Raw genomic sequence first — 26,336 nt, 5'->3', positions numbered from 1 at the left:
GATAGAGATAGGGATACTACATTCTGTGATTAATTATGTGCTATATAAAGAGTGAAAAATATAATTTTTTTTATATAATTAATAATTTAATTCTGATATTTCTCTGAGAAAATCGTTATTTCTAATAGCAATGATCTTCTCCAATTCTTGAAGGCAAATTAAAATCTTATTGGTAAGTGCAGTTTGACATTATGGCGTCCACATCATTCATTACCAAAACCTCATTTAATGTACATGTAATCATCAAATTCATTATCTGATTACCAAATATTTGCTCTTTTTATTTTCTTAATTATTAAAAAAGTTAAAAGCCGTTCCTCCTTTTGCGGATTACAGCCACATTTCTAATTTCTCTTGAGAGACAGTATTGGAATATTGTACTCTTTGTCCTAATCCGAACTAGAATGTAATTATTGTGATGTAAACAGAGACATTGATGTTGATGATAAGAACAAAACAAAGTCACAAACAGTAGGGGTGGAAAGGAATTTGGCATTGCCATGATATATTTAAGCAATCATGTGATTAATGTTTTTAAAATAATTGTTTATCATTACTAATGAGTGGACTGTTAATAATGCTTCCTCAAATTATTCACGATTCTATATTTATCATAAGTGCTATTTTTTACGACTGTAATATTAACCATTTTTTTGTTTTTAATGGAGTAATATTCACCAATTTTGTAAAAATTATGGACGAATTTCTCAACAATTTACAGCATCTAACTGCCTATTTATTTTACATTTGAATAAGATTAATTTTTGAACGATTTAACATCATTGGGATATGTGTAAAATTTATAGTCACACATTTTATATTGAAAACGTGTCAAAATATGTAAAATTAATTATGAAATGTAATGAATCGAAGTCAATCTGCCGGTCGGTAATAACTAATTTTCATTTAATATTAATGTAACTGCAGACAAATTTTTTTAGAACAAACAGCACATTTAGTCGGGACATAACTGACTTAAACTGAAAACTAAATTCATAGTTTAATTAACTGAAATGATTTTATTAATTCCAATTTTTAAAGTTAAATTTAACTCTTGCTAATCAGTATATTAAAAAATGGTTAAAAAATTAAAAATAATATAGAATAGATTAGAAATTAAAAAAAGTACAGTTATTATTTTTTTAAAAATCATTTTTAAGTTTTTTTAATCATTTTCTGGTGGTATTTTGGTATCTAATTATCCTTGTCCACTTAATGATCTGGAAGGCAAATGAATTTCTTCTTGGTATGTGGAATTTGACCATATGCCTCCACTATTGGTGCTTTGCAATCATCAAGTTCATTTTCTCATTATCCGATTACAAAAAATATGAAACTCTAGCTTCATTGTTTTTCTCTTTTAAAAAAGAAAAGGTGTTCCTTTTGCGGAAAACGAGCAGAGTCATAAATTGGAACGAAAAAGTGGTAATGAGAGAATTAGAAGGAAGTTGAAGAAGCAAAGAATAACAGAGATATTAATAATGATAAGAACAACAGAGAAGGAGTGAGATTTGGCACGGTCATCTGTCTCACGTGGGAATTAAATTGGTTTTGCCAAAGGAGCCAAATGCCTTGGACGCCGGCGAGGCATCGTTGTCGAGACCCAACATTGGTACCAGAAATGGGTTTCGTGGTTGGTCGACGCGTATTATCTTCCAAAACGAAAACTACCTCTCTGCTTCCTTCGTTGACATGCTTGGTCCCTCACCCACATTTCCTTGCCCCTTTTTCTGCCTATGTCTACGTGACGTGGACCCCCACTCTGCCCCCTCCTCCCCCTACACCACCCTGTTCTAACTTTTTCTAAGACCCCCAGTTTTCATTTTCTTCATCATCAAGTCTTTTATTTTCAATTCTTTCATTTGTCAATTTAGTTCGATGAAGTTCTATTCTTTTATTTGTTTTATTAGTCTCTTAGAAATGGTTGTCAGTGTATATATATATATATATATATATATATATATATATATTGGATTACAAAATTGAAAGATTTCACTACACAGGATAGTACTACTTTTTGTATTTGGCTGTTTCCTTTCTCTTCCGTGTGCAACTGTACATAATAGCTCGTGAAAATTATTGCTATTTGTTTCAGTCAACTGTGTTCTTTGAAGACCAAACCTACGCCTCCCTCTTGTTCTCTCGTCACCAAAGTTGTCATGCATTTCATAAATCGTAGATTTTTTATTATTATTTGAGATCATGGAATTTCAAAGTCGTTTTTGTTAACCCATTATGCTTAGTGTTATTAAACTATTAATATATGATGACGTTATTAAAAATTATGATAAGATTAAATGCTTTGTTTTTTAACATGTGAAAGTTACATTATACGCTTGTTAATTTGAATCAAGTGGACGAATTAATTTAATAGAACAAAACTCTACCAATATCTAATTCACATATTTAAAAAAATTGATAATTTGATTTAAGAATATTTTTCTCTGTATTAAAAACAATACTAGAAGAAAAGTTCTTAAGTAAGAACTTTTAATGTAGACACCAAAGTTTGTTGTCAAAGAAAAGTTCTCAAAGACAATTTAAAGAACACTTTAACTTGCATATGCAAAAGGTATTGATCGAAATCTGTTGTTTCTTTTTCGTGTCTTTTCCTACATCGATCCCTTTAATTAAATTAATAACGACAATTGAACAGAGCAGTTTTTATAATAATACTTTCTCTTTTACTTGTTAGTTTTTATTAAACTTATTATTATTTAATCAGTGAAAAGACACACTAAAAAAAACGGATGAACTCCACACAGAAATAATGAATTTAAATTATCAAATATTTTTAATTACTTTAAAATAAGTTTATATTTTTTGTTTTTGTCTTAACTAAAACTCAAGTATATAATATCGTTCACACGACGTGGGTCCTACTTAGATGACCTGGCATAGGCTAGTGTGTAGACACACACGCCTCGGTCCCTGCTTCTTCTATATAAACTCTGTAACGTGCACTCGTCTCTCTCACTATACCATCAAGACCACGAGTTCTCTATCTACTTCTTCTAAAAGAGTAACTCAATTTCAGATACTCTCTCCACACCATTTTCTTCCCACTTTCTCCTTTGCCTTTTCTAACTCACTCTTCTTCGCTTAATTAATTCAAGAAGATGGCTGTGGACTCTGCTATTTCGTCTCCATTGGGTCCTCCGGCATGCGAGAAAGACGCCAAGGCACTGAGATTCATTGAGGAAATGACCCGAAACGCTGACGCTGTCCAAGAGAGGGTGTTGGCGGAGATTCTCACCCGCAACGCCAACACAGAGTACCTTAAACGCTTCAAACTTGGTGGCGCCACCGACCGAGAAACCTTCAAGTCTAAGATTCCTGTCATCACGTACGAGGATGTTCAGCCAGAGATTCAGCGAATCGCCAATGGCGACCGCTCTGCCATCTTGTCTTCTCACCCCATCTCTGAATTCCTAACAAGGTATATAACGTAATCATATTCTCATATGCAATTTTATTTTTTTTTAAGTTTGGGAACTGAACCCAATTTGGGATTTATGTTGGGGAATCCGAATCTGCAGTTCTGGGACTTCAGCTGGTGAAAGAAAACTGATGCCCACAATTAAGGAAGAGCTGGATCGTCGCCAACTTCTATACAGCCTCCTCATGCCAGTTATGAACCTGTAAGTTCATGTTCCAAAATAATTGCAACAATTTTTTTAAAGTGTACCAAGAAGATGTAATAAAAAGTTTTAAATAAAAATATTTATTATCTTAGATCATGAGAAATAAAAAGAGTCTTATTCTTATCTGTCTGTGTCTAATTAATGTCAGTTGTCTTTACTCGGCAAACCATCAATTGCTCGAGAAAAAATTATAATTTTCATAAACAACGGTTAAAATTAAGTGCTTAAAAAAAGAGAGGACTTGAGAACTTAATTGATGATATTCTGACAATGCTTAATTATTTTTGAATGGAACAGTTATGTACCCGGGTTGGACAAGGGAAAGGGCCTGTACTTTTTATTCGTCAAGTCCGAAACAAGGACCGCGGGTGGGTTACTGGCCCGACCCGTACTCACAAGCTATTATAAGAGTGAACATTTCAAGACCCGACCGTATGACCCGTACATGGTCTATACTAGCCCTAACGAAGCCATCTTGTGCCCTGACTCCTTCCAAAGCATGTACACTCAAATGCTCTGTGGCCTCATGGAGCGCAACCAAGTCCTCCGCCTCGGCGCCGTCTTCGCCTCCGGTCTCCTCCGAGCAATCCGGTTCCTCCAACTAAATTGGCCGGAATTAGCCCGTGACATCCGATCCGGAACCTTAACCTCTCGGATCACGGACCCTACATTAAGGGAATACATGGACAAGGTGATGAAACCCGACCCGGAATTGGCCTCATTCATGACACAAGAATGTTCGAAAGACAATTGGGAAGGAATCATTACGAGGATTTGGCCCAACACCAAATACTTAGATGTCATCGTAACCGGTGCCATGGCTCAATACATTCCAACTCTCAACTACTACAGTGGTGGGTTGCCACTTGCATGTACAATGTACGCTTCCTCGGAGTGCTACTTCGGACTCAACCTTAATCCCATGTGCAAGCCCTCCGAGGTTTCGTACACTATCATGCCAAACATGGCATACTTCGAATTCCTTTCTCACGAAACCGGGTCCACTCAATTAGTGGACCTAGCTGACGTAGAAGTGGGAAAGGAATACGAATTAGTGATCACAACCTACGCCGGGCTGTATCGATACCGAGTGGGCGACATCCTCCGAGTCACCGGGTTCCACAACTCGGCGCCACAATTCCACTTCGTACGGAGGAAAAACGTGTTACTCAGCATTGACTCGGACAAAACGGACGAGTCAGAGTTGCAAACAGCGATTGAGAACGCGTCGAAGCTTTTGGCTGAGTTCAACACGAGCGTGGTGGAGTACACAAGCTATGCAGACACAGAGACGATTCCGGGTCACTACGTGATTTACTGGGAGTTGTTGACCAAGGACTCGGCCAACTCGCCGAGTGAGGAGGTGCTGAATCGGTGTTGTTTGGAGATGGAGGAGTCGTTGAACGCGGTTTACAGGCAATGCCGTGTTGCGGACCATTCGATTGGGCCTTTGGAAATAAGGGTTGTGAAGAGTGGAACCTTTGAAGAGCTTATGGATTATGCTATCTCAAGAGGTGCATCAATAAATCAATATAAGGTGCCAAGATGTGTGAATTTCACTCCTATAATGGAGCTTTTGGACTCAAGAGTGGTATCTACCCATTTTAGCCAAGCTTTGCCACATTGGACCCCTGAAAGGAGGAGGTGAGTTTCTTCACATGTGGGCTTAGTGGGTTTGAGTCACACACCTAGATGTAGATTTTGTTGCATTTTTTTGCTAAGTTTATTTTTTAGACTTGTGGAGAGTCTAAAGTATTTTGGATTAGGATGTCTCTTCCTTAGGTTAATTATGTATTTTGGTTCGATTAACTTGTGCAAAACATGTGACATTTTCTTAAGTAAATTTGTCTAATGTATTTACTTCTCATTTCATGTAATAGATAAGGAGACATTTTATTTTCAAAACTAGTGTTTAATTCATTTTCCGCCGTTATCCAATGTATATCATGTATCCATTCCTCAATGGGACATTATCGTTAGATAAACATTGTATAACCATTAAAATTAGTTCTAATAAATATACTGAATTTTCATTTACTATACATATATTATTAACTTCAACTAAAATTTCAAATAAAAAACAGGAACATGATACATGAACTTTTTTAAATTTAATAAATTATAAATTAAATAGGACTAATTTTTTAAAATATTTTTTTATAAATAACACAATTTTTGTATTCTATATATATTATTCTTATAATTATAAAATTAACATAAAATTATAATAGATAAATAAAACAATAGAGAAAGCAAAAGTTAGAAAAAAAGTGAGAATTTTAATTTTATTTTATGCATTTTTAATATAAATAAAATGTTTTATTTATAAGTCTAAATTTGTAACTCAAGAGTTTTATTTTTTTAGTGCAAATTAAACAAATAATTACATTTTTTAAAGATTTTTAAGAATATGAAAAGACATAAAATGGATATTTACTCTTAATAATTTATAACACTCCTTTTTAGATATCCATTATTTATGAATGTATTTTGTTATAATCTTACCGTAAAAAATCCTTTGAGATAAAAACTTGACGTAAGAAAAAATATATAATTTTTTAATACGTTATTAAATATTGTCTCTTTAAAATTTTTATCAAAAATATTCAATAAAAAACCACAAAATAAAAACAAGAGTGCATACTATATTTAATTATTTTTCTTACATAAATAATCATTTTTAAAAATATATGCTCTCACACGAAGAATTTGTTAAATATTTATATCATCGTTTTTTTAACAACTATGAGTAAAATTTTTTTTGAAGAAATATATTTTATTTTATCTTTTTAATATACACTTACTTTAATTAATTAATACACACATTATTATCTTTATATATAATTGTTTGAGTATTTTTTAGGATAAAACATAAGTTTTTCACACGTGTTAAATGATATATTTCGACTAAAATCATTCTTAATTTGCCTTATATAATACTAACATTTCTACATTATTAAACTATGTACAATTTTATAAATTATTATAAAATTATTGTATTATATCATATAAACAAATAGTCTATTATATTAAAAAAATTATTTTTTAGTCATATAAAATTAAATATTTAAACACATAAATTTTTTTTTTCTTACACTTTTTCATTTTTACATAATATTTTTTACCAAAACAAACAAAGGATAGGCTCACGTTGCGGATCTACTCCTTTTGTTATGGACTTTTCTATGGGCCAAAGTCCAAGTGAGTGTCACATAGAACATTGGTTTGTCTTTGAACGAATCTTGCGATAATGGTGATGATCCCTTCTTGCACATAATCTATTTGGGTCTGTGAACTGTTCTGAAAAAGCACTTTTGGATCATATCCATTATGACCTGATTCTTTCTTGCAAGTTTTGGACATTAGACAAAGAAAAATGTAATTAAAAATTTCATTATCAAAAAAATTATGAATTTTTTTTATTACGTGACATATTTTGTAATAAAATAAATTAAAATTTTTACTCATGTTAGAGACAAAAGATTAATTTTTTTTGTAAAAAATAGTTTTGTTGTAGGGAAAAAAAGTGTATTATATTACTGATTAACGTATATACATACTGTGTGGGCGAAACTTACTTGTCTCAAAAATAAAAAATAAAAAAATTTTAAACTTTGTTAAGATTGAGTTATTGAATGGATTAATATGACTAATATTTAAAATAATTAAATATTAAAAGAAAATTTTAACACTTTTAAAGATTGATTACTTATTTTAAAATTTTCAGACATTCTTACCTCTATTTGTTTCATAGGAAAAAATAAAGAAAATAAATTAATTAAAAAGGAAGTATGAGAAAATTTTGAATTTCTTTTAAAAAATTCAATTTTTTTCTTCTTTCTTTAATCAAATAAAAATATATTATTATTTATATTTATATTTTTTTTATTGTTTCTCTTGTTCAAGATCCATGACAGTGCACTCTTTTGCCGTCTTGTACGCGCACTCTTTTCTTCATACTGCACCCGTACCTCTTTTCTATCTCTCGAACACTGCACTCTTTATGTCATTGTTAAGTCGATGCTTGGTTTTAACTTTTATATTACATACAAATATTAGAATAAGTAATAGTATCCTTGAACTTATTATATTCGACTAAACTAGTATTTTAGTCCCTGAGAGAGTTTGAGTCCAATATTTTAGTCCCTGAGACATTTAAAATTTCACGTTAGTCTGCAACTTCTTTCTCCGTCATGCATTTTAGTCCTTGACGTTAGACCCCGTTAAGAAACCATCACATAAGGCTGAGCTATCACGTTAAGTACTACGTCAGAATCCTAGTTGGCAGTAACGACGTCGTTTTAAAAGCTGACGTGACACAAATAATTGCAAAACGATGTCGTTATTATTGAAACTTCTTTTGCCCAAATTGAATCAAACATATCAGAATATATGTTGCACCTTTGGTCTTTTTCCACCATTAGTGTTGGGGTTCATGGTTGTAATTGGGTTACTTGATTTTGTTGGGTTTCTTCCGTTCCTCTATTATTGGGGTATTTTACTTCTATTATTAGGTTTCTTCCTTCCTTGCACGATTTGGGTTTCCAATACTTTATATGGCTAGTAATAGCAATAGAAGCCCTCTGATGAGTTCTGCTTCAAGGTCATCATTAGAACAAAATAAGAAATGAAATGGCAAGATTTGTCATTGTGGGTTGAAAGCAGCTGTTAGAATTTCACAAACAGAAGCTAATCCTAAAATATTGTTCTTTGGATGTCCCAAATATATGATAAACAAAGTTAATTTATTGTTGTGTTCAATTGTCCTCTTTATCATAATTTAGAAAGAATGGTCAGCACGAGTATAAGAAAAATGTATATGGGTTTGCTTAAAATATTAGAAGGTGCTGTTGTTTTCTATCTGAGTTATGATATAAGATACTTTGAGCAAACCCATATATATTTTTTTATACTCGTGCTGACCATTCTTTCTAGATTATGATAAAGAGGACCGTAGCAATAGGATCTTTCACCTAGAAATTTTCTTATGCATAGGATCCGTTTAAGACGGCAAGTGCAGGACATACTTTTTTCTAGTCAGGGACTAAAGGATAGTCATTATAAACAAAGCTTTAAGAAAGAGAATCTTAGAATGAACTCATAATGTTTAAAACACACAAGTTTTATTTCATTCAACTCTTGCCTTCAACATACAAGAGATCTCCCTTATATAGAGGAGTTAGGTATAATAAGACAAACAAAGCGATTTTATGATTATGGTCTCTGGTTGATAGATGATTATGCACTTGAGCTTCCAATAGGTAGGTTGTGATTAAAGTAAAATATGACAAATTGTCCAATCAAAATAACTATTCCAAATAAAACATGTCTAAATGACACAAGTCTTACATAATACAAACTTGTTACATAAAAAATAATGAAAACAAGTGACATAATCACAACAACTCATTATGCAGTCCTAATTTTAGGTGTTGGCATGAATTGTACAACTTTTACAGAGTCATCTCCCTTTTCATTTGGTGAAGATGGTGGTGGACTTTGCTGAGGTGATGTGAAAACATTTGTAGTAGATGACTCTGTTGGTACTGACATGCATGGGCTGTCAACTTCAACTTATTGGTACTAATTGTTGTCATGATGTTGCATCGGACTTCTTCCAGCATTTTTAATATTGGCTTACACCTTACATTTACAATATTTGAGTTGAAAATCTCGTAGTTATTGTCATAAATGTTAACCATCTTTGGCCATTCACTAAAGTATGCCTTAGTCCATGTTGATCTTGCACATTCTCATACAAGGTGCTTCAAGACTTTATCCTTCCATTGCTTACAGAAATTTTGCCATAGATGCCACACACAAAACCATAGTGTGCACCTAGTATCACTTCTTGCAAAGTTGGAATCAAACCCTGCAATAAAATAGAAGTTCATTTTGGTCTTTAATAGAATAAAAATCATGCAATTTAGTCCCTAACTGATTTATTATCCATGCAATTAAGTCTCTGTCAATTCTAAGTAATGAATAACTTCATTCTACGTAGATGTTTACCCTTCTGGAAAGAACTTCTAGTGCTATATAAGCTGGAGTTCCAACAATTGATTTGGGTCGTGAATGAAGCAAAGACGACTAAACTACAAATAACAAACATTCAGAAATATAAAGGCTAAAGAACATATTATTAGAATATAAAAACTAGATGTTATTTAATCCAATACCTTGGGTGCAGGGCTTCCATCTAAGAGGGTATTTTCTAGCTTCAAATCTTTGAGCCCTATTTGCTGCAAAAGGAGAGTAAAAGCATAAATTCTCACTTCGTACAATTTTGACTACAGGAAGTCCAATAATTTTTCAAGAACTTGAGGATGATTATATCATGGCATGATAGTAATGGACACTAGAAATTAGCTGCTGAAAGAAATATCTAACCTGAACAATCAAAGGGAAAAATAAGTGAGATATGGCTACAATATTAATGGCACTAAAATTGAAAGAATGAGATAAACCAGAAAATTCAAAGAATAACCTCATCTTCACTGAACCTTCCAGCATTGCATATCCTCTCAAATAACTCTCCTCCAACTGCATACTTCATTACTATTGCTAAATGAGTAGGGGTCAAAACCACCTGCAAAATCAAAGCCCCATTGAAATGTGATCAAATAATTAGTTATGTAGAGTATTTAATACAAAGTGATCCAATAGGTAAACAAATAAAGTCCTTACCTCCTTGAAACAAATTATATTGGGGTGACAAAGAGACCTATGGTTGATAATCTCGCGAGCCACATTCTCATCAATTTGAAAATGGAAGACACGGGAAAAACTTAAAATCGAATGTAAAACTTAATTGTCTGCATTTACAGAGAAACAATTATAAAAAAAGTCAGCATTGATTAAAGAGAAAGAAAACAACTAGGGTTCATCGTTTCTAAAACATTGAACAATTAGAGTTCTTCGTCCCCAAACCTAAAATGACTCAATGAATTAAGAATTTTTTTTTTTTTACTGAATTCTCCATCTGTTGACCCTTCTTCCACTGCAACAAACTTTAATTTTTAAATATTTCACCCCTAAACACAGCTACGAACAAGAATTTGGGCGAGATTTTGGGTGGACTTAAGGTAGGGTTCTTCGACAACAATAAGGAAATATGTGATTCAATTTGGGCAAAAGGGGCTTCAATGAATGACATCGTTTTGCAGTTATTTGTATCACACTAGCTTCTAAAATGATGTCGTTGCTGCCAACTGGGATTCTAATGTAGTACTTAACGTGACAGCTTATTCTTCTGTGACGGTTTCTTAACGGAGTCTAACGTCAAGGACTAAAATGCATGACGGAGAAATAAGCTGCGGACTAATGTGATATTTTAAATGTTTCAGGGACTAAAATGTTGGACTCAAACTCAAGACTAAAATGCTAGTTTAGTCTATTATATTCACATGATTTTCCCCACTCACCAAACAGATAATTTCGGCCACAACATAGACAAAACTCTGTGCAAGTAAGTACACAATATCAAATTAATATGGCTACATCCAACATCTTACTGTAGATACTAATGATATTTTACAAACATAGGATACAATTGTAAGAGGTACATAGTTGTACTTGACTACAAATTAGAGGGTAGGTAGGATACACAATAAAATGGTAGCAATGAAAATATTTTTTTTTTTTGCAGCACATGTATGCAGGAGACATCATGCTGGAGCCGAATATGACAACTATGGATAGTAAAGTTCTATATCCGAGTTCTTAAAGCAATTGCATACATAGATACTTGAATTCGAAATTACTAAATAAGCTATATCAACTCCACGACAGATGATCCATGTGCTCGACGATAGGAATGACAATCTTTTGTGACATACGTAATATATCCCTCAGATTTGACTCCAATTTTATTTGTTCTGTTTGAACTTCAATTAAGCACACTGTAATAGTGATCTGGTTTGTCTCGCATCAGCAAATGCCATAGGGAAATTTCTCTTCTAGAGTTGTATTCACCAACAGTTGATTCAGAAACTTCAAAAATCATAAGTTCCTCCATTCTTAGTTACAGTAGATCACTGAGAAGATCTACCTAGTAAATGGTAGTCGTTACATGATTTGCGCCCGGAGTAGTATAGGCAAAACCTGCAATACCAATATGAAATTTTTACACTGATTTGGCTACTAACTAGTGCTTAAACTTAAAGATGTACAAAAACTAAGCTAGTGGTAAAATGGAACACATTACAAACTAATATCAAAATGTTTAAACATATATATCAGTGTGAAAAGTTACTTAAGATTTCATCACTTTCTTGTGTGTTCGAAGCCAGGTTGCTGCTGAATGATTACAGCTACGAGATCCATTTTGACTAGGCATAAATAGTTGTGGTTTCTGATGATTCTTCAAGAAAGTGCCATATGTAGGCTGTATTACTTTCTTGCGCCATGTGAGGCGTAATAGGTTAAGTGCTCATAGAGCATACATTGATAGAGAATTTGTTTTGTGCATTTGTAATTAACACAGCACAGACTCTGGCTAATTATTACTAGGTAAAAGTCTTTGGAGTAGATATGGTTTCTGATGATAGACCAATGGTGTGACTATATATGATTTTGCTTCCGAGTTAAATCATATAGCAAAGTTTTTCTAATATATTGCAACAGAAGAAACAGAAGTAGAAGTAGATGTAGCACAAGCCATCAACATGATGGCTAAAATAGTAGAAGCCACAACATCCCTTGCACCTTGTAGAATGATACTGATCAACTTAAATTGCGGTTGTAGTTGCATTGAGATAATAGAAATTAAGGACAATCGTGGAAAAATATAGTATGTGCCCACAATTGTGCTCTTTATACCATCAAGGAAACCTTTAAAACCGCAATAGATCAATATAGATCATTAACTCAGTTCGGAGATTTTGTGACCCCTACATATACCCTTTATGTAAGGACTCCCATAAGGAGGGCTAGCATGATCCAAACAAAAGCTAGCCCGCCTATGATAACCCACATGATTAAACATCCAGTGAAGAAAACTCTTGTCATTACCAAGAAACTGAGTGAAAAAGAGAGATACCCAATTTTCTCGACGATAAATGCAAGCCTTGGATAGGAATGTTTGATGAACATCACAGAGAATGACGCTGCAAAAGCAATAACCATAACAGCTCCAAGAATGGGAGGTTGATTTTGGGATGTAGACATTGTTTGATACCCTAAAGCAGAAAAGGTTAAGCAAACAATTTTTGGTGACAGACTTAAGGGACTCTGTGGCTTATAGTCTAGTTTTTCCAATTCAATAGTGTTTGCATAGTACAGTGGCAAGCAATCAGAACCATGGCTTTGAGGTAGTGCTAAAGTTAAGGACCTCATTCTGGTTACACTACTTGGTGAAGATAGTAAAGGGATGTTACCTTCATAGTGAGATCTTGGGAAGGCTATGCTTTTCCAAGCATTTCGAATTATTCTGCAGAAAAAAGAAGGGTTAGAAGACATGAAAAGAAATCAAAGGAGAACACTAATATCAAGTTCTATCAGTGCTCTTTATGATCAGTGTAAGTGTAGTTTTCTATTTTATAATGAGGTAAAGAACATTCAAGAATAGCCAAGTCTAGCTCATGAGCTAGTTCTCTTTCCTAGCAATTGTAGAAGTCTTTGGTGCTTGACTTGATTATCCACATTACAAACCTTTTGGAACCACTACCATGGAATATGCCTCATCATAGGAGACTTAACACCAATACCGTAATAAGTACAGGAGTGAAATCAATTAATAATAATGTACGAGTAGTGAAAGTGATTAAAAGATGAATCACACCACACCCATTCCAATCCATCAATCATAAAAATGCAACAGCTTATTTTGTCCTCAAAGAAATTGACACCACTTTGATCTTTATTAAAAAAAAGTGGGGATAACTAGATGTAGTACTGAGGAAACACCGGGGTGGGGTTGTGATGCCAAGAATCACGCCTTCTGTATTTCTTTCTCTTTTCTAAAACTCCTTTTACTTTATATTTCAAGCAATAACTACGATTATTTTTGGATTCAAGTAATTTTAGAAACTGTAAATTAAAAAATAAAAAAGGGGGTTAATGATAACGTAACTATCTAAAATGTTTTAACATGTTGATTTTTTTTGTGGGATAGTGCAATCAAAAGTGTTAAATTTAGAAAAATTAAAAACTATAATAAAAGATTTAAAGGAGCCAACATTAAAATCTGCTAAGAATGTAAAGACCAAAAAATATGTTTAAAATTTCAAAAATTTTTAAAAGAAATTAAACAATATAGATAAATTTTAAGACTAATTAATTTTAAAAAGATGTGTATAATTAATTTTAAAAGGTTAAATTTAAAATTCAAAAGATAATTATGAATAATATAGGTCATCATTTAAGAAAAACTAAATTAAGAAATTAATACATGGTGGGTACCTTGCTTTGCCTTGTCTCCTTCAAAAACCCTTTTCTTTTCCAAAGTTCATATACAGGGCATGTCAGTTTTCTTTCAAGAGTCTTTAATGAAGTTGGCTATCAAGTTCTTACATGAGGCAATACTCTGCTGCATAATTTTTGGTGCTGAAAGGTCATTGAAATTGAATATGAATGATTGCAAAATAATAATAATAATAATAATGCGAAGTGAGAGCACAAATCCCGGGTCAATGCTCCACCTGCACACTTATTAATGATAGTAGTATAAATAAATGAAATAATTTATTTATTTTTAAATATTTCTGCTCTCCTATATATGTTTGGGCCGTGCTAATTTTAACTTTTAGTATTAATTTTAAGTATTTAAAATTAGAATGTCTTTATTAAAAATATATTTATCATATTAAATTATTAAAATATGATAAATAAATTGTTAATAAAATTTTATTATTATTAATTCTTAAATTTACTCAAACTGAGATTACTTTATTTATTTATTATTATTCTTATTTAAATATTTTTAACATTAATATAATTATAAGAGAAAAAAATATTTTAAATGAAAAAAAATACTTAAATAAAAATAATAATAAACACGTTCATTTAGTTATTTTAAACTAAAAAATGTAAAGTATAAAAAACAATAATCTATATATTAATAATTTCAATTAGTATATTTTTCCCCTCAATAACAAAAGAAGGCCCATCATAGTCACACTAAAATTTATATTGTAGTAACCAGATGAAACTTCGTCGGTGTGTCAATTGTCCAAAAGTCCACAGTATTCCTTCATCATCTATTGCTTTGGACCCCATCTTAGCTTTGTTATCCCCATTTCTTTTTCTTTGGCATCATCTCCTTGAAGCTTCATATGAAAGAGACATAAACTCTACCATACCATATTCTACCGTGTACTTCAAAAAGCTTTCCACAAGTTTCCAAGAAGTAACTCTCAAATTTCCAAGAATTTAAGTGGGATAAGTGCTAACTATATAAATATATACACATATTTGTTTGAACTCCACAACATGTATATCCCATCCTAGAAATGAATGGTTTAATTGATCTCTTCATATTCTAACCGCAATGACTTTGGAAGAGAAGACCATTTATCAAATCCCTTTAGCCTCAATTCCTCACTACACCATTCTAGAGTGTGTCTTAGGACTATGCTTTACAACGATCACCATTCTCCTTCAACTTCCTTATGAGTACATAGATGAAAACCCAGTTCCCACCATAATCTTCAAGGGTCACCCAACAACCTTCCATGCCTTCATAATATGCATAATCTTTGCCTTCTCAGGTGCAACCAATGCACTTGTGGCATCCAATAAGTCAAGGTTTTCAATCTTTTGTGGGTATTATGCCATGGCTTGTATGGGTTCCGCTTTGGCAATTCTCTCATGGGCACTGTATTGCACATGTATCAATTAGAAAAGTTGGATTTGGTTCAGGAACTACTATAGCCAAAAGAGCGAGCTTATTGTGCTGTATCTTGAAGAGTTTTAGCTTCAAGTTCGTGTGAGGCAACTGGCATATGTGAGAGCCAGCAAGATAAAACTTTTGAATAAAATTTAAGTTATAATTGATTGATTATTTATTGGATAAAGAATTTTAATTGGTAAGGCAAAAACATTGAAGTTGATTATTGTTGCATATTAGAAGATATTTGTATAGTAGTCGTTATCACTGTTACACAGATTAAGTAATTGTCCTTGATCATGAGGTGTGTTTTACTCAGACATTTTAAGTGTAGACATTCTCCGATTGACCCAATCTAGTCCTGGAGCATTAGGGTATATATGGAAGGGTATTTTTTGTTTTACCAGTTTAAGGTAATTTTCAAAACTGGAAAAATATAAAATAACAATTTACTAGTTTAAAGTTATTTTTGTTATGTGATAAACCTTCTTATTTTTTAATATATATTTTTTTACGTCAATTTTATATAGCTCATATATGAAAGCTTATTTGAGGTAAGAAACTACAATGATAAGCAACTTTTAATATTCATGTGCATCATGCCTAATTCGAGATAAATCTGCTATTTTTTTCTTCTATTTGAGGGATCATGCACTCTCCCTCTCTTGTTTCTATTAATTTACGATCCTAATGTTTTTCTCATATTGAAAATGAAAATACGTTCACGTGTGTATTACTAAGAACGAAAAAATTGGAACGCGTGCAGCCCTCGCGCCACGATGGAAGAGAAACAGCTAAAGTGTGTGGGGACCAAACCAAGCTTACACCCCACACAAGCAACCTCACTCTACACAATCTTCCAGAAACACCCCTATATTTCAAAACAATTACCCGTTCTTTTCATATCTTCAAGTCATCTAAACTGTAATTTCACTGATTTTCAAATCCAGCTCTGCTTCTCATTGCTCACTATAAAACTGAAATCTCACACCTTCTCTGTCACACACACATATTCTGAAATGGCAACAATCACAAAGCACTCCAACCTCGTAGCTATCACCATCACAATCCTCGTACTGGGATTTACGACACTACCAGTCTCAGCAAAACAATGCGAATCGAAATACGAAGGCGCGTGTCACGACAAGAGCATGGCTCTCAAGTTAAAACTCATAGCAATATCATGCATATTAGTAACAAGCATGATTGGGATTTGTCTCCCTATATTCTCCCGTACGGTTCCTGCTTTGCAACCGGACCGAAACCTCTTCATTCTCATCAAAGCCTTTTCGTCCGGTGTGATACTTGCCACCGGTTACATGCACGTCATGCCTGATTCCTTCAACGACCTCATGTCGGATTGCTTGCCACAACATCCTTGGCGAAAGTTTCCCTTCACCACCTTTGTTGCTATGCTTTCTGCCATTTTCACTCTCATGGTTGATTCATTCTCTATTGGTTACTTCAAGAAGAAGCTCTCTCCTTCCCGCAATTCGTCGGAAGCTCCAATTGGTGGTGTCAATGATAAGGAATTGGAGCAATCTGGTCATAATCATGGCCTTGTAAATGGAAGTAGAAATGCACATCCAGATGTTAATGCAGAACAGTTGCTACGCTATCGTGTTGTGGCTCAGGTCAATTATTTCATTTATCTAATTAATATAATTATTGTTGGGATTATAAAATAATAAATAAATAAAATTATCTTTAGAATATTTTAAAAATTACAATAATGCATATTATTACCTGTTTTGGGGATAATGATTAGTGAAATTAGTGATATGTTGTGTGTAGGTGTTGGAGCTAGGGATTGTGGTGCACTCGGTGGTGATTGGTTTGTCAATGGGAGCTTCGGAGAACCCATGCACGATTCGGCCTCTCATTGCTGCACTTTGCTTCCATCAACTATTTGAGGGTATGGGCTTAGGTGGTTCCATTCTTCAGGTGATTCACCTCTCCTTTCTATTTTTTAATGCTTCATGCATGATGATATAATTTTAAGTACATTATAATATCAAAGAAATGATTGAGTGTTGTTTGTTATTTTTGTAACAGGCTGAATATGGATGGAAGGTGAAGGCATTTATGATATTCTTCTTCTCTTCAACGACTCCATTTGGGATTGCCTTGGGGATTGGGTTGTCGAATGTGTACAAAGAGACAAGTCCAACTTCGCTTATTGTGGAGGGGATTCTGAATGCCATATCTGCGGGGCTTCTGGATTACATGGCATTAGTAGATTTATTGGCTTCTGATTTTATGGGGCCTAAGCTTCAGGGTAGACTCAAGCTTCAGATTTGGTCTTATTTGGCTGTTTTGTTAGGCGCAGGAGCCATGTCAGTGATGGCAATATGGGCATAGAGACACTTATTCATTTTTGTATTAGCACCACATTTTTAGTTTTAATGAGCGCTTGAAAAAACACAAAAAGAGAATAGAAAAATTGCGATTACACTTCATCAACATTGAAAACTGATTTCCTTGTTCATAGCTGATGGAGGCTCTTTTCATGATTATGATAATCGATTGTTGTCTTCTTTAGTGATGTTGCATTTTATCGGGTCAGTCCAATTAATTTAATCTTTTAACTTGTCATGCACTATGTTCATTCTGTTTAACACCACCTAAGATAAACGGTAAACTCAGTGCACCATTAGGAAAAAAAGAAAAAGATTAGCGTAATGCTTAGTGTAAAGTTTAGAGATGTTGGATGTGGGCTCCTTCCCATATGGATAAAGGCCCAATGGTACAAGCCCATTGTTAGTCTCACTTATTAAGTAGAGAAATGTTAAATTCATATTGACCAAAAACATAAATGCTAAAGTCATGATAAAAAAAAAAAAAGGTGGTTAAATTAGGGTCCGAAAGAGGGTCAAGCGAATATGCCTGTTTTTTGGTCAAGAAGTGAATGCAACTTGAGAGAGGAGAAGAGGGAAAATTCTAGTTCGCACAAACATAGGGCAATTTCAGGAAAAGTTGCAACTTGCAAGTGCTCAATTGTCTGATTGGGCTATTTTGTGGAGCATAGTTTGTTGGTCTTGGAGACCTATTGTTTTTTTACCCTTAATTTTAAGACTTTTACCTTTATTCTCGACCAGAAAAAAGGATTTTTTTACATTAAATTTTTTGTCTTTTAATGTTATTGTACTATTTATTTTTCGCAATACTCTTTTTAGTTATTTATCACATACTCTTATTAGTAGAGATACTCTTCTGCTGCTATTGTTAATATCCTCCATAAAAATACTAAATTAAAATAAAAGATAAGTTAAAATTCAATAAAATTAAAAGAATGAAATACTAATCTTACCATTTTATCCAATCTCTTACTTTTGATCGTTGAACCAATCGGTTTAATTTGAAAACTGGTGACCAGTTTAATCTAATCAGTTTAAATAATGACATAATCAAGTACTAGAATACATCACCTTATATATGTTAACTATGCTGCTAATCTCTGCTACATTTTTGTCTTTATTAACTTGATGTGCTAATTGAATTATATAAAAAATTATCGACATTAACAGTATATTTGAAATTGAATTTTATTAATTAATTTAGCTTTGATTGTCCTTTATTTTACTATGAATATAATATATTTCTTTTTTATTAATTTAAATTTTATTATTTACTTTAAATATAGATATTTAATTGTTATCAACTATACATTGAATTAACCATAATTGAATAAATAAACATTAAATAAATGTCTTTGCTTAACTCAATAACTGATTTAATTTTAAAAACATTATGCAACACAAAAAAGGGGTCTTTTAACATATATTATTCAAATGGATTGTGAAGGTTAGTTGGGAGTTAAGAATTTAATGAATAGTAGAGTGATTGATAGGAGATGGTGGTTTCACATGGTGTACTTTCTCCCTATCATTTTCGAAACCCTGTTTGAATAAGTTTGCTGCCTCGCACCAGTTGGCTAGCTTATTGTTATCAATCACTGACTCCAAACAACTAACATGAACGCTGAAAAATTCAACAGCTTAACAATTAAAGTAAGGACCATTGGATGCTAGAAAGTAGATGGTTAAAGTGTGTGCTTAAATTTATATTAATCACTATAAGCTTACGTTTATTTTAATATTATTAAATATTTTTTTTTATTAAATCTACTTTTATAAACTTATTTAACATATTTTTAAATACACACTGAACTAAAATATGGTTGACTTAGGAGCCTTAGCCATTACAATACTTAGCGACAAGACATATTTAAAAGGGTTAGTGATGGAAGGTCATTAAGATAGGTGAACACATCACAAGACTTAGAATCTAGAATTGTAATGTAGCTAGTGATTGCAGGCAAACCTCATAATGTGGATATATTTTGTTCATGGGTTTGAGAGAGAGTTGTCCCATTCATAAACGGGAAGGACGCGGTAGGACTCTGTCTCCAAATGCAATCAAAAAGACATTCATTACCTCTTGAGACCTTTTGAATACATCTTTTTAGCCCTTAGGAGTTGTTGGTTTACTTTGTTCTATGATTTAACACTTTTCTATTGGTTCATACATTTTCTCTAAGAAGATAGTAGTCTGAAATACCATCTCATGGACCACACATGAAGCACTTGTTAAATTGTCTTTCTAGAACTGTTCTACTCCTATTTCCCCCACTAGCTACAAGCTAGTTAGGTAGCTGATTGTTTTTTAGAAGAGAAAAAACCACTTGAATAATGAACAAATTATTGCGGCAATAATTAGTTGAATGTTTTTAAATGTTAAAAAAATTACCGATTTGAAGAATGGTTTATTTATGGAACAACGAACGCCACTAAAATAAGAAAGGTGGGTTATATTTGCTAACATGTATTAAAGAGTATTAGTTGATAAAGTAATTAATAAATATTGAAGACTATAAAAATAGTGTTTTACCAACAAAAAAAAAAGTGTATTAAAAATTATGGTAAAAAATATTTGTACACTTTCACATTTTTTATTATTGAATTGATATTTTTTAAATTTTATAATATTTATAAGACTTAAGAGCGAGAGATATGCGAAACAAAGAGAGAAACGCTTCGTCAATATAAATATTAATTGATGAGATGTATTTAATAGGAAAATTTAAGCAACAAAGTAAATTTTAATATAGGCAATAAATTAATTTTTTATAATAATAATATTATTATTACTATTATTATTAAGTTTTAAATATTTATAAATAATTTGAAATTCAAAGTTGGTAGCTTTGTGTCCTTAATCTTGTAAGAGTAAATGAATTTGGTTCATATTTTTAAGTGACTTTTGTTAAATATTGTGTTGTCTACTAATAATTCAACTTAACATCATCACACTTCTTCTAAACATTATTGCCTAAATATATATTTTTATCTTCGTAGATATCTTAAAGTTTGATTTCAATCTCTAACAATATTTGTATTTGCCTTTATTCACTTTGGATGTAAAAGTAATGATTTTGATGCGTGTTATTAAGTGACTGTTATTGATGTTGAATTAGTTAATATGTATTAGTGACTAGAGAAGGAAGCATTGAAGGGATGCAAACAAAGAGACAAAATGAAGTAATAATGAGACACTATAATACGAGTATGTGAGGAGGTAAGCCAAAAACGTAAGAGTGAAACTATAAAAAAATTAGCTTGACCAAATAATTTATTTTAATTTTTTACGATTTGAAAATCTTATAAATAGGAATTATGAAAATTAGAATAAACAAGTCAAATATGAATATAATTTCAATTCTTTATTTGTGAGAATTTTTTTATTAATAATTAATTAAGAATTAAAGTTTATAGTATTAATTTTACTCACAAATTATTTTCAGATTATGCCTGTTGATAACTTTAATTTTATTAGTAAATTAAGGTTAAGGTCTTTCAATTCTTTACCACTTTTCAAGATAATTTAATTTCTATTATGTTTTCATGTTTATATCATTTAATATAAAAAGCTTTAACTTTTAGAAATATAATGTTCTATTTTGTTTTTGTTTTTTTATTTTGTATCATAAAAAAATATTTGGTTACAATTTTTTTGTCTTTGTCTTATTTTATTTATTTATTTTATTATTTTTCTATTTTTTTGAAAAGAAAATATGTACACACGCATTTAAGAACTTAGAAGGACAATTTGAGAGGTTAAAGAAAAATGGTGAGATTATTAAAGGGTAAAAACTAAAAATTAAATGAAATACAAAAGATTAAAATATTAATTCGAATATAAACACGTAAAACTGTATAAATATGAATTTTTTTTTTCAAAACATTTTGGAGTAGAAGAAGAATAGCTTAAGTACAAAAAACAACAATTACACGAGTAACATTAAGACGACAACATGTTTACATTTCAAATAAAAAATAATCCTGAATTATAGTTGAGGGGAGAAAAAAAATTGATCATGTCTTTAATTGTTATAATTACTTGAAAAAAGATTATATTAGTTTTTATATTTATTAATTATATTAATATCTAGTAAGATTAATTTGTGACGAACAAACATAGAAATGAAGAAAGACCCAATGTGGGCTCAAATTTTGTAAATTTCAAAACTAGAGGGATTTAAGTAACTTAAAAAAAAAATTGAGAAATAAAAATCAAACTAGAAGAGCAAGAATTTCATTAATCTTACAAATTTTTATATTTTATTTTTCATTAACCTTACTTAATGAAATAAAAAAGAAGGTTTACTGTAGGTGTATTATTGCATTAACATTACCCACATGTTGTAGTCTCACGTTTAGAGTTGTTTATGAATTTCAAATTAGGCACGGAAGGGTGTGTGGGGGCAGTTGCTGAAGGAAATGCCAAAAGCTTAAAAGTTGACGTGCTTACGCCACTTATTATTCTGTGTTAGGTTCAAAGAGAAGGATGATAAGCACGCCATTTCCACATAATAATGGCTTCTGCTATGCTTTTCAATTTGGTGTCACTGACAAATTGGCTTATCCTTGCTCTCCATTCGAACTTGTGCTTTCTTTTACGTGGAGATTCTCCTTCTTCATTCTTCTCAAAACTAACCTCTATATTTTATACCTCTTTTCTCTCTCTCTCTCTCTCTCTCTCTCTCTCTATATCTAATGCTACATGTCACCCAATATATTATCCACAAACATCTTTCTATTCTTGCATTTGGGTTAGCCCCTAACATGCAAACAGATTTCTCTTTAAACATGTGGATCTCCTTTTTTTTCTCAATTGTTTTTAAGACAAATATTGAAAGTGTCTGCAATACAACCTTTCAGTATTAAGGTGTTCAAGTTAAATATTATAAATTATATCTATATAATTTTACTCGTATTTATTATGAAATTTTTCATAGGAATATTCATCAAATATTAAACCCATTATTATATTTAATGTATTAAAATATATTTTCTAAAAGATCCTTTTGCAATGTTACTTAAACGGATTCATAATAGCTTGTTGCTGATACAGTACTTAAAATATAATAATATGAAAACATCGATCGTTACTCTTCTCAGGAGTTCGAGAAAATATGTTTGAAAGAACAAATAAAGGACATGATTTAATTTATAGATAATGACTTTTTTGGAAAATTTAAAATATATAGACGCTGATTTAATCTTAAAATTTTAACTTTATTGTTTACATAAAGTTAGGAAAATTTTTTATAGATAAAAACTGGGGTGAGTTAGATCAACAGTAAATTTTGCATGTGTCTTTGTAGAATTTTGATCAATTAGATCAATTTTCATTAATTAAATCTACTCATTTTAGATGAATAAAAGTGGATTTAATTTAATTTTGGCTTTATTTTGAATTAACAGTTTTTTTTCTTATTTATTTTCTCGTAATACCCATTCTAACTGATACTTTTTTTGGATAATAGCCATAGCTGATGAGCATAACGTTGAAGGAAAAATAATCATGTTTGAGTTTTTTTTATAAAAAAAGCTTAAACATTTTGTGTTTTTAAAAGTTAGTGTTGGTTTAAATTTTTTCAGTTTTAATCTTTAAAATTCATAAAAAAAAAAAAAACACATTTAAGTCAATTTTAAAAGGTTTATTTTCTTGAATATAAAGATTTAAAATAAATAAAATTACATAGAAATTAAAACTAATAAATTAGGTGATCATAACTTTCATTTTCTCACTCTTTTATAATACTTTCGAATATTTAAGCATTATGGAATCCTTTTACTGGTACATTTCCTCTCTCTCTCTTGGCAATCAAGAACCATCAAGAAGATTAACATTCAACGTCTGAAATCCCTCCAAGGATCAGGAAACATTGGTGTCGTTTATAGAAAAAGATAGAAAAATTTTCCCACATCAACATAGTCACACGTGACATAAACCCTCAACCAACAAGGAGACAAGTCTCAAAGGCAAGTCACCTGAAAGTGGAGAAAATGAAAAAGAAAAATTGACAAGTGAAGAATTGAGGAAATTGGTCACACAACAGCTCTATTCATAAAAGAAATTCAAGAAGAATGGCAATTAAGAAAATAACAATGTTATTTCTACTCTTATTAAACATAAACACTTACCTCTATACTTATTATTTTTGAAAAAAAATCACCCTCATTTTCTTTAATTTTTCTCGTGGTGGTCTTGATACATGAGAATGTTCAAGTTATTAAACAACTCATCCCGGGGATTACTTTATTGTCCACATTGTTAGTGGACAAAGACCTTACTCGACTTAGAATTGCGTGCTGGGTAATAGTATTATTGTAATGACACCACAGCATGTAGCCTTGTAAATTTGTAATAGAACAAAGAGTACACTATTGGCAAGGAACGTAAGAAGATTTGAGGAATATTATTAAATACTAAACCGAGATTAAAATAAACAAATGGGTTTCTTAGGAAACATGGGTAAGACTCGTGTGTTGTTTAAGAGGCTATGAGTAGGGGAAGAAGAAGTTGATGGCTATGAGTCATATGGCGATGGAGCTTATCCTAATCGACCCAATCAAAATAAAATGTGGTGACCTAAGCCAAGAATTTGAAAAGTGAGAACAAAAGGAGAAAAAGTTGGGTTCCTATAGTGGGGAGTAAAGTGGAGACAATGCACATATGGTACAGGTTATGGTACCAAAGGATTATAGGCCATGATGGGTATGTAAAGCTAAAAGAAGCCCTTGGAAAATTTGTATATAAATAATGGAAATTTCAACCAAATGGTGCTTGATGATCACAGCTGGCCAATTTTTTATTTTATTTTTTTGCCATTTTATTTATTCATTCTTTCAATTTTACATATTTAGTTTTATGTTTTAGCATATTACAATTGGCCATGGTGTTGGAGTCAATCCATGCCTTCGTACACCTTTACCATATAATCAAAAGTAATCTATTCACAGCTATCTATTTATAATTTTTTTAAATTGACACGAGTTGTGGCACCATCATGTCAAATAGTTATTCCATTCTAGTATTTAAAAGTCAACATTTTTGGGACATATATTACTTTTTAACATCTTTCGTCTTATTATTTCATATTTTGAAATGGTATATCTTCATTCTTTCATAAAATTATAAATTCTTTTTAATTATAATAACTTTTTTGGTAACAAAATAAAATTTACTATTATAAAAAGTTACAAAATTTTAATTATCAAAACAAAATTTAATCGTTATATAAATAAATGTGTTCGTTTCAACTACAAAGGTTATTCTCAAGTAATCACGTGTCACTCTCTATTAAGGACAAGTTCCATGGACGTTTAAGTCAGAAAAAAGGTTGCAAGTGATGACAACTACAGTGTCAAAGTAGACACATGTATTGATGAAGCCGTCTGAGCAAGTATCATTTGTTTTATTCGACAAAATTAGTTTTAATAACAGCCACAAACACAAGTTATTCTTAATTTCTCACCTAACTTGTACCAACAATAATATTAAGTATATTATTATTACATTTGATGTAATTGATATTAAATTATTCTAACAAATTAAAAAGAAAACAATCATTAACCTATCTAATCGGTCTAAATCTAGTTGAATTAATTCAAAGTTGAGTTATATAATAAAGAAAATGTAATTTATATAAATAGGGAAAATCAGAAACATGTGATACAAGTAAATTTATATTAACTGTTTGGGGAGAAGGGTTGGAGGGTCCCGAAAGAGGCAAAGACCCAAGGCAGAGGCTACGATGTTCTCTAAAATTAGATTTAATGAGTGTCTGAAGCAAAATTTATTTTTTTGAATGTGCAAAACAAATACAATGGCATATGTTTTGATATTTATAATGACTAAAGTCTTATTGAGACATCAAAACCTAACCTACACTTCACCTCATATGAGGGAACAATAATGATTATAGTATACTTTGATTGTCACATAGGAAAAAAATGTCTGTATATGGCACGCATGGACGTGTGTGTGTAAAGGAAGAGAGAAACTTGGAGAATAATCAAGTGCTGTGCCAAAGGTGGGTATTCTTTAGGGCTTGAGTTGACGGGCTGTGCAATTGGATGTTGGGGTGGTGCTGCTGCACTACCCACCCACCCCCCGTTCCATTATTGGGACCCACATTCTTATATTATTAAATAACATAATCAAATATACTTTTTTTATTCAATTTCATTGGAGAAAAATTATGTTTTTTTATATCATATATCATCATGTTATGCTGATATTGTTATCCTTTGAGTCTTCACTTGTTATGGTTAGTGTCTTCAATTGGGCATTGCAACTGATAGATGGTTGGCAAAGAAATGTGCAGCCGTTAAATCGAGTCCCCCTCCGTACCCACCACTCTCCGTTTCTTTTGTGGTGCCTCTCTTTTCTATATATCCCATAGACCATTACAGAGAGTGGACTAGAGCACCATTACCATTATTACCATCCATTATTTGCAAAATTGGTTTCTCACAAAATTAATTGGGGTGTGTGTGTGTGTGTGTGTGTGTGTG

General features: G+C 31.7%; 3 protein-coding genes across 3 annotated transcripts; 2 read left to right on the top strand and 1 right to left on the bottom strand.

Annotated features, from left to right (window-relative positions):
• The first annotated feature begins 2,978 nt into the window (after window positions 1-2,978).
• On the top strand, window positions 2,979-5,511 carry LOC113869339 (probable indole-3-acetic acid-amido synthetase GH3.1). Its single transcript, XM_027505622.1, has 3 exons — window positions 2,979-3,439; window positions 3,540-3,641; window positions 3,942-5,511. Exons 1-3 carry the CDS (start codon window positions 3,120-3,122, stop codon window positions 5,290-5,292), a joined length of 1,773 nt encoding a protein of 590 aa, XP_027361423.1. The 5' UTR covers window positions 2,979-3,119; the 3' UTR covers window positions 5,293-5,511.
• Window positions 5,512-9,411: 3,900 nt separating this feature from the next.
• LOC113870364 (serine/threonine-protein kinase SRK2A-like) lies at window positions 9,412-11,661 on the bottom strand. Its single transcript, XM_027506959.1, has 7 exons — window positions 11,585-11,661; window positions 10,332-10,431; window positions 10,132-10,233; window positions 9,982-10,034; window positions 9,824-9,887; window positions 9,657-9,734; window positions 9,412-9,516 (listed from the first exon to the last, which is right to left on the bottom strand). The coding sequence occupies exons 1-7, from the start codon at window positions 11,659-11,661 to the stop codon at window positions 9,412-9,414; spliced, it is 579 nt and encodes a 192-aa protein (XP_027362760.1).
• A 4,829-nt stretch (window positions 11,662-16,490) lies between these two features.
• LOC113870363 (fe(2+) transport protein 1-like) lies at window positions 16,491-17,832 on the top strand. The gene is made up of 3 exons (XM_027506958.1): window positions 16,491-17,105; window positions 17,266-17,415; window positions 17,527-17,832. The coding sequence occupies exons 1-3, from the start codon at window positions 16,491-16,493 to the stop codon at window positions 17,830-17,832; spliced, it is 1,071 nt and encodes a 356-aa protein (XP_027362759.1).
• The last annotated feature ends 8,504 nt before the right edge of the window (window positions 17,833-26,336 follow it).

The sequence above is a fragment of the Abrus precatorius genome, unplaced genomic scaffold (genome assembly GCF_003935025.1).
Source record: "Abrus precatorius isolate BTA unplaced genomic scaffold, Abrus_2018 Scaffold6, whole genome shotgun sequence".
Taxonomy (NCBI): Eukaryota; Viridiplantae; Streptophyta; class Magnoliopsida; order Fabales; family Fabaceae; genus Abrus; species Abrus precatorius.
This window is presented reverse-complemented; position numbering and strand designations above follow the sequence as displayed.